At 33.6% G+C, this 9599-nt stretch overlaps 1 protein-coding gene across 1 annotated transcript; it reads left to right on the top strand.

The window, feature by feature from the left end:
- Positions 1–3291: 3291 nt before the first annotated feature.
- LOC122606921 (sodium/hydrogen exchanger 3-like) lies at positions 3292–9252 on the top strand. The gene is made up of 15 exons (XM_043779814.1): positions 3292–3407; positions 3564–3749; positions 5255–5373; positions 5468–5565; positions 5721–5780; positions 5926–5972; positions 6251–6445; positions 6539–6585; positions 6754–6820; positions 7064–7164; positions 7251–7352; positions 7756–7894; positions 7985–8047; positions 8635–8718; positions 8816–9252. Exons 2-15 carry the CDS (start codon positions 3585–3587, stop codon positions 9137–9139), a joined length of 1611 nt encoding a protein of 536 aa, XP_043635749.1. The 5' UTR covers positions 3292–3407; positions 3564–3584; the 3' UTR covers positions 9140–9252.
- Positions 9253–9599: the final 347 nt, after the last annotated feature.

The following is a 9599-nucleotide window of genomic DNA, read 5'->3' as shown; positions in this document are numbered from 1 at the left end:
ATATTATTAGCTACTGTAAAGTTGTCTCACATAACAAAGTTACTTTTTAAATATAGAGTTAATTACATTTTTGTTCCTTGTGGTTTGTAAGATTTTGCAGGTTCATGACCTTTTAAGGTTCCATTGCATTTTTGGTCCTTATTTCGGAAACCTTTTGCAAATTTGGTACAAATTAACGGTGGCAGTTAGATGAAGCCGTTAAGTGTTGCTAGAATTAAAAATGATGTTTAGTTGTAGTTTTTTAAAAGTGTAAGGGATATTTGTCTCAACAGTATTAGTCAAAAAATTTGTCTTGTTAACACAATTTATTCATTTTATTGCTTTTATATACGTTTCCTCTATTTAAAAAAAATAATAAAAGAACTTGATCTGAAAAACATCAAGGTTTGTTCGTGATCTGATTCCGGTCATATTTATATTTTAAGTTCTCTGATTCATCGAGATTCGTTGAAAGTTAATTTTCCGACGAATTTTCTGGCAAAGTTTTCTGACAGAATAATAGTTTAGGGTTTGTGTGAGCATTTTGGTACAGATTTCGTGTTTTAATTCGTAAAAACAAACGAGAAATCACAAATTTAAATTTTTTGGCGAATTGCCATTTTTTCCGGCGAAGTTTTCTGAAGTTCATTTTGGTTAGGGTTTGTGCGCGGTGGAATTCTGAGTCGATTGGCACCAGTTTCGAGTTTTTACACGAAGAAATGAGGGAGAAATCGTGAATTTCGTTTTCACATCGCTTGTTGAAATTTCCGGCGAACTGTTGAACATTTTGGCCGCCATTGTTTCTTACATTTAGCGAGTTAAATTACAAAACTTTCATTTATAAAGCTCATAAACTTTTATAAGCTTTTATAAAATAATCACGTGTATATCTTAGTGAAACATTATTAACACAACTACCCATATACTTTTAGAAATTTACAATTAAACACCATTTTTATATCTAACGATACTTAACGGCTTCATTTAACAACCACCGCTAATTTGTACCAAATTTGCAAAAGGTTTCCGAAATAAGGACAAAAAATGCAATGAAACCTGAAAAGGTCATGAACCTGCATAATCATACAAACCACAGGGACCAAAAATGTAATTAACTTTTAAATATATTTATAATTACAATAAATAGAATATGTCCATTCTAAATTTCTAATACACACAATAGTAGCATACTTGCAACTTACTATATGAAATTCTAGTTAATCTATAATGAACACTCGGTCAATATGTTCTAACAAAAACTAAATTTTACTAAACTATCACTACTTGTCACTCGTCAAATCTTGTACTATCAATTCTACTTCTTCAAGACTTGACTATAGTATGTATATATATATATATCTCACTTATGACTCCAAAGTCCAAAGCTCCAATTCACTTAAAGGAAGCCTTCTTCACCTTCCAGTCTTCCACCCAAGATGTGCAAGCAAGGCCCAATGCCAATCCCACTGAACAATGAAACTACTGGCTAAGCCCAAAAGAACCCAAGACTGTAGTTTATAACATTAAAAACAAGGTCAAAGTACTTTTTTCGTCCCTATGGTTTTTCGAATAAGCACTTTACATCCTCGCTGTTAATTTTTGGCTAAAATTGTTCCTGTGGTTTGCATTTCGTCCTTGGGTCCGTTAACCCCCTCACGTGCCTTGCACGTGAGGGGCATATATGTCTTTTTACCCATTTGTTCCTATGGTTAAGTACAAAATTCGTCCTTATGGTTTGTCATTTTTGCATTTTTCATCCTTGAATTTAACAAACTTTCAAACAAAAAATTAATCAAAAATCAAAACAAACTCAAATCAAAAACCTATATATACACCTACATATGAGGATCTAATTTAATACCGGCCAGTACAACTAATTTAATTTATTTTATTTTTTTTAAAAATGTTATAAAACTTACTACAATATAACGACATATAGTCAAAATATAATTAGAATTCACTCAAAAAAAAAAGGTAATTTATAACAAATTACAAAAAATAACATTAAAGTATTTTAAAAATAAATTTTAAAAAAATTCAAAAAATAAAAAATGTGAATACCGGAAGTACTGGAACGGTAATACCGAAAATATCAGAAATAGTTGTAGCGGGGTACCTTCCGATACCGGTATTACGGGTATACTGCTGGTATTTAAAATATTGTATGTACGTGGTTGCATTTGAAAGTGATTGAGCATATCCTCAAATGTAGGTATATAGGTTTTTGTTTTGTCTGGATTAAATTGGTACGGTAATTTTTGTTTTTTTTATTTTTTGAAATTTTTTCCTGGAATTGTTAACGGCGAGGACGAAAAATGCAAAAACAATAAACCACAGGGACGATTTTTGTACTTAACTTTATGAAAAGACGAAAATGTCCCTCACGTGACTTGCATGTGAGGGGTTTAACGACAAAGTTATAACGACAGGGACGAAATGCAAACCACGGGGACGATTTTAGCCAAAAGTTAACAGCGAGGATGAAAAATGCTTATTCAAAAAACCACAGGGACGAAAAAAGTACTTTGGCCTAAAAACAAACACATGTTACATACCATATGTCAAACAATATATATCATTTTAAAATTAACTTGAGGGTAAAGTTGAAGCATTATCGATCATTGGATGAAAATCAATGATCAAAATTTTTATTTATCATTTTTGAATCTTAACTTTTGATTTTAATCCAAGGATCAAGATCGTCCCAATCTTACCCTTCAAGTTACCCCTCATCCCTTTAATAATATAATATACGAAGTTACTGTATCATTTTTATATTATATACTTTTATAGTTAGGGGATGTAAGTGAAGTTTAGGGTAGGAACTAGAATTGTTATTTTTTTTCGATTTTTCAAAAAGACTTTTTCTAGTGTGTAGGACTTCTATTTCTTTCTTTAATATCCTATCCAAACAAAAAACAAGTTAATTTTAAAAACTTGAGAGTTTATAAGCACTTTGACCAAATAAATATACCCCTAATTTAAAAATAAAAAGTGATTATGAACTCTAGAAGAAAAAGAAAAAAAAAAAAAAAAACATAGAAGTAAACAAAAAATGACTAACACATGTACATGTACTGATGTACAATATGCTTTTCTTGAAACAACAAGATACTCATAATCTAGCCGTACATCTCGAATAAATCCAACGGCTTATATCCAATTCATAGCATATATAATTCACACTTTCCCGGTTTTTACAAAGTCTTCGTAATCTTTACTTACTTAACAATTAAGATTAAGATTATAGATTAATAATAATTAAATAACAATAATTAAAGATAACAGCCATTTCAATTTTCATTTTCAATTAACTCTTGAAATGATTTCAATTATTATAATAATAATGAAATGAAAAAATGTGACATTTCTTTGCTTAAATAACTTTCAACAATCTTTGTTACAACCCCAGTTACAGTTTTTTTAAGGTATGGTTTTTTTTTTCTTTTTTTTTTCCCTTTATTACTTTGATAAACCCAGTTAGCTCTTAGGTTAATTATTTAAAAGATTAGCACAAAACATTATTTTTAGGAATTTTTTTTTTTTTTTGTGGGTTGACATGTTGTTGTTTTATGGTTGGGCAGGGAGACAAAAAGACAGGAGAAATGGGTTTTAGAAATGTTGAAGAAGCAATGATATCATCAGGTGAAGAAAGCGAGTCTGTAAAAGAGATTGCATTATTTGCAGGATTGTTATCTGGGTGCATTGTGATTGGTCATTTACTTGAAAAAACTAGGTGGTTGAATCAGTCAATTACAGCACTTTTGATTGTAAGTTAATATTTTACTTATTTTCTTAGAGATTAGTATAAACATTTTTTTTTTTTTGTGTCATGATTGCGTATTTAAAGTGATTATCTGATTATTACGTGTTTTTAAGTAGAGTGTATTGCATTTCGTAGTGTTTAGGTGGATAGTGAAAATGACTGTGATTATAGACATGGGGGCTATCGAGGACTTTGCTATAAAATGTTCATAGGTTCGAATCCAGGGTGTACCCGGAGGCAATTGAACATTGCTTGTGGCGGGTCCTTGAGGGAGGGTTAGCCGGTTAGTTAGGTCTAAAGGAGCACGGGTTTAGGGTTTCTCCTCTATTTTAAACCTTTGTTAGAAAATGGTTTTGATTACATAAGTGGTGGGCTCAACTAATTTATAAATTAGTGTGTAGCGAACCATATGAAACAGGCGTTATTTCTTTGTATGAAGTTTTTAAGCAATTAATACTTTCCAAACACTCAAAAAAATGAGTACTTGATAGTGGCATTTGGAAGTAACATGCTCCATCAGCGCCAAGGGGGAAGCAGGATCAGTTGGTTGGGACACCATTTGAGCTGCTGCTGTGGGCATTTTGAGATGTCCAAGCCTAGGTACAATCTCCATCGAAGCCAAGCAGGAATCGGATTTATAAAAAAAATTCCTTGGGAAAATTGGATTAGTTGGTTGGGCAACTATCCGAGCAGGCTGTTTGATAAACTTGATTTACTTTTCAAAAGTAATGGGCGTTAGGGTGGTGAAAACACGTCCACACATTATCAGGACTAAATAGTTTATAGAGGGTGTTTGGGATTGCTTTTCAGGGAAATTATTGCATATCTCAAATAACTAGAAAACAATGTTATATAAATTATCTTGGATACTGACCATAGGCGGCTTTACAATTAAAAGGATCTAAGCAACCGTTTTAGGTCTCCAAAAATTTGAGGCCTCAGTTTTTTGTATAATAAGCTTAGTGTTTGGAGTTTGTGTTGGGTACCATTATACAATCTGTATTATAATAACATACTTATTGGTTTTTGCATCAACCTCTGAATTTCTTTTACTAGTATTTCAACAACATAGTTGAACTACTTTTATCTTTTTTTCTATCTTCGTTTATTTTAATTAGTAGGTTAATAAACTAGGCCTCCAAATTTGATTTCGCTTAAGGCCCCTAAAAATCTTAAGACGGCATACAGTGGTTATAAAGAGTTTGAAGAAGCAGGTTAAGACCTGATTTCTAGGAACACCATTATTGTTTTGGTGTAGGTAATTTGATTCTGATTATTTGGTTATTTAGGGGCCATGTAAACAATTTATTATCTGATTATCACGTCATCACTATCTTGTACAATATCTGCTTTAACAATTCAAGATTTATGATTCTGTTTGATTCATAATGAATAATGACTCTTAAAACGCATGCCGAAGGCCCCTAAACTTGTATAGGTTTTTGCACTCATTTGGTTTCATCGTTAGTAACAAGACCATATCTTAAAGGACTTATCTTGTCCTGACAGGGCCTAGGTACGGGCTGCCTTATTTTACTAACTTCTGGTGGTACAAACTCCCGGATATTGGAATTCAATCAAGAGTTTTTCTTTATATATCTCCTTCCACCAATTATCTTCAATGCCGGGTATGCGTTTTTCTTCTTTTAAATGAATTTGAAATAGCATATATGTTTAAGAGTCCTCACTCATCTTTATGGTCATGGCTAATGCTTTAAACAGGTTTCAGGTGAAAAAGAAACAGTTTTTCCGCAACTTTACGACTATCACGTCATTTGGAGTTATTGGTACTTTGATATCGTTTGCCATCATATCGTTCGGTATGTGCTACAATATAACTTAACTCATGTACATTGATAGCAGCATCCAGTATCTATTGAAGTTTTGTTTTCCTATTGATAGGTTGTATATTTGCTGTTTTAGAAAGTGTGTTTTTTTTATATATTTTTGACTATAGCTTCAAATTATAATTCAGGTACCTCACGCCTGTTTCCTATGCTGGATATTGGTTACCTCGAGATTAAGGACTATCTTGGTATCTACTCTCTTGACCTTATTTCTTGTATTAGACTATATAGATGAAATTGCATGCCCTCATTATAACAGAAAAGCTACATAAAAAACCTTTTTTCTTGCAAACTTATTGATATGAATTCCTCTTTGTGTCTGATTTTGTCAAGCACTTGGAGCTATATTTTCTGCAACAGATTCTGTTTGCACCTTGCAGGTATATGTCCTTTCAAATTTTGATTTGCGATCTTCAAAGGAACGATATTTATTAATCAATGGGTTGGTTTGTGATTTATTTTATCACTAACCGGTCAAAGTTTACAGAAAAAAATTAGGTAGGTGGAACATCCTTTGAAGTGTGCTTATAAGGCATTGAGTTTTTGGGATTATATACATTTCAACCAGTACATAAAGTACCTGTTGTGACCCATTACCCAACCCATCCATTTTTTTGGGATTATATACATTTCAACCAATGTTTTATTCTATGGACAGGTGTTACATCAGGAAGAAACACCGCTATTATACAGTTTAGTGTTTGGTGAGGGTGTGGTGAATGATGCCACATCTGTGGTCCTTTTCAATGCAATCACGAATTTTGACCTATCCGACATGAACCTACATATTGGTCTCAAGTTTGCTTGGAATTTCTTCACATTGTTCATCTTAAGTACCTTTTTGGGAGTTTTTGTAAGTTTGTTGATATTTATTTATTCTTCGCCAGGTTCTATTTGCTTAGATTTTTTAGATAATATATATATGAGATTTTCATTGCACTTGTAGGTCGGGCTGCTCTGCGCATTTATCATTAGAACCTTATATTTCGGAAGGTACAAATTTTTTTTTTTTACAAACTGAGATTTAGGCTATAAAAAAAAAACAAGTTTAATACCCCACCCCACCCACCCACCCACCCAAAAAAAAAACACACACAGATTTAGGTTATCTTTTGCTGTCTTCAGTACTGATATACAAATCAACATTGTGTACATTTTCAGGCATTCAACTGATCGTGAAATTGCTCTCTTGATGCTCATGGCATACCTCTCATACATTACAGCTGAAGTAAGCACTCCACCTCTTCAACCTATATAGATCGCTGTAAACTAGAGGTTGCATGATGGGTGGTTCGGATGGGTTGGGTAACAAGTCAAAGTGTTTTCATGTTAAAGTATGTACTTTATAAACTTTATAAAGCTGGAAAAAAAATTCTGGTTGGGTCAACACGTTAAAGTTAAACTTTAAGAGAATTTTTTTTTACCTCTACTATAACTGTCTGGTCATTAGACTAACTTTGTTTTTCTCCAGATGCTCAACTTAAGTGGAATCCTTACTGTTTTCTTTTGTGGGATCGTAATGTCGCACTACGCGTGGCATAATGTCACCCATAGATCACAAGTAACTACAAAGTGTGTAACCATCTCATACTCCTCCTCAGAATTATTTATTTCCATATTTAGCAGAAAGTATTCACATCAGCTTGTGTCGATTGCAGGCATACTTTTGCAACAATGTCATATATTGCCGAAGTGTTTATCTTCCTGTATGTTGGTATGGACTCACTGGATGTTGAAAAATGGAGTTTTATAAATGGCAGGTAGTCATTTTACTTTAATTCTGTGAACCTTTTTTACAGTTTACTAGATATGGAAAAATGAGCGGGTTTGCCTTGTGAGATTCGTCAAAATGGGTTCAAATAGGCTGTTTGTTATTGTGTTGAATCGGGTCAGGTTGGGTTGACCAAATAACATGTTTTGTTCCACTCTTTTTAGATTTTTTATCGACCTCGGGTTGAAATACGATCTATTATTTTGATAATAATCTGATTTTTGTAATGTTTAACTCATTATACCCTTTCGCTTTCTAGCTATTCTTTTTAATTTAATCCATTTGACGGATATAAAATATAGCCACGGTGACCCATTTATAAGTTGATGGTCATATTGTTGCCTCTACACGATAAACCCCAGCAATCTGAAATTGAGATTTAAAATGTGCAGTCCTGAAAAATCTATCTGGGTAAGTCTTATACTCCTTGTGCTCATAATGGTGGGAAGAGCAGCTTTCATATTGCCTCTATCATTCTTATCCAACTTAAGTCGGAGGGAAACTGCTGAAAAAGTTGGGATTAAGCAGCAGGTAAGTGAACTGATAAGTTTTTTACATTTCATGATAATTAGATTGCTTGATATAGCAAGAAAGTTCATTATACTTTTCTTTATATTTCAGTTTACAGTTTGGTGGGCTGGTCTTATGCGAGGTGCCGTATCTGTTGCACTTGCTTATAAGAAGGTAAAGTTGTGATTGCTGATTTTAACTAGGTTGACCTATGACTTAACAAGTAGATAAGTTAGAGGTCGAAAATTACTGTCAGGCGTTGGGTAAGCGGATTAGAATGAGTGCTTTATCTAATGTGGGTTGGAATGACCCGATAACACATTGTTTTCATGTTTATCTTTATGATTCATGATGTGCTAAATATAGTTTCAAAAGCTATATAACTTTACATACAGATTGCATTTCTAAGAAAATGTGTTGAAATTGCTTCCTATAAGGATAAATGAATCAAGAGAAATGTGTGGGTTGGGTGCTTATTGGTCTGTCTATGATGCTCCAACCCGTTTGACAATTTGACCCATTATCGACTGATGCATTTAATTTATCTGTAGCAACTGTCATCCAACCGACCTAACCAACATGACTGTCATGTCTACTTTCTGCTTGCAAGTTCATTGAAGGGAACAAAAGAGTTTTGCATCAATGTTATGAAACCGTATATTCCATATTGGTTATCCATGGGTCCATATATGTTACTGTATGTCATTTAGAGAGATTCGTACGGTGTATATCTTAAGTATGGTTTCTTGATTTATATGCAGTTTACTGGGTCTGGAAAAACGGTTCAGCCTGCAAATGCACTTCTGATTACCAGCACCATTTCTGTTGTTCTTTTCAGTACAGTGGTAAGCATGTCAATGCCTTCATTATCATGTGCTCCATATCAAAATTTATGTGCCACACTGTCCCAAAATAGGCCGCTAAAACTGTCGTCAAATTTAGGTATTTGGATTGCTGACGAAGCCGCTTATAAGGTGGTTGCTACCTCAATCAGACGAATCGGAACCATCCAGCCCTACCTCATCAAGGTTGCCACTTTTAGGGAACAAACATGAACCTGGCAATGATGATCCAGAAGCTGAAACCGAGGGTGGTCATAGAACACTAACAACCAAGCCGAGTCTTGTGATGCTGTTGAACAGTCCTACAAACACAGTTCATCACTACTGGAGAAAGTTTGATGATAAGTTCATGCGTCCGGTTTTTGGTGGTAGTGGATCCGTGTCAAATGCCACAGGAACCCGCGACATGGGTATGATACACTAACTTTGGAATGTGTTTTTGTACATAGTTAGCATAGACTCTCATGATTGATATTATGGCTATTGTTAACTTTTCTGGAAATATAAATGATAGTAGAAAAGTATATTTTTGTTGAATGAGGGAACATGAATTGGAATGGGTATGGGTATGGGTGCTTCACTTCAGTAACTTTCAAGCCAAAATCGGCATCTCCGTTTCCACATATATTGAATCAGATCAAACCAAATAAGTTGTCTGGCCAGACCAATTCATGTAAGGTTGTTCGGTTGTGCCAGTTTGATGGTTTCGGGTCTTTTTTCTTTATTTTATTTCCATAAACTGTATCAAATTAGAATACGTACGACATGATTAGAACAAAGTGGTAAGAAACATCATTATCTTAATATTAGTTAAAGTTATTCTAAGTATTTTATATTTTTACCAATCCGTGTACATACACGAGATTATATTATAGTACAAGATT

Source organism: Erigeron canadensis, chromosome 7 (assembly GCF_010389155.1).
Source record: "Erigeron canadensis isolate Cc75 chromosome 7, C_canadensis_v1, whole genome shotgun sequence".
Lineage (NCBI taxonomy): Eukaryota > Viridiplantae > Streptophyta > Magnoliopsida > Asterales > Asteraceae > Erigeron > Erigeron canadensis.
Note: the sequence above shows the minus strand (reverse complement) of the source record. Positions and strands in the feature narration are given on the sequence as shown.

What these genes read in the sequence shown, in the direction of transcription:
- LOC122606921 (XM_043779814.1), top strand. Translation starts at nt 3,585, where the DNA reads ATGGGTTTTAGAAATGTTGAAGAAGCAATGATATCATCAGGTGAAGAA. An exon ending in GTACCTTTTTGGGAGTTTTT is followed by an intron (nt 6,446 to 6,538) that starts GTAAGTTTGTTG and finishes TTGCACTTGTAG; the next exon opens with GTCGGGCTGCTCTGCGCATT. An exon ending in AGAACCTTATATTTCGGAAG is followed by an intron (nt 6,586 to 6,753) that starts GTACAAATTTTT and finishes GTACATTTTCAG; the next exon opens with GCATTCAACTGATCGTGAAA.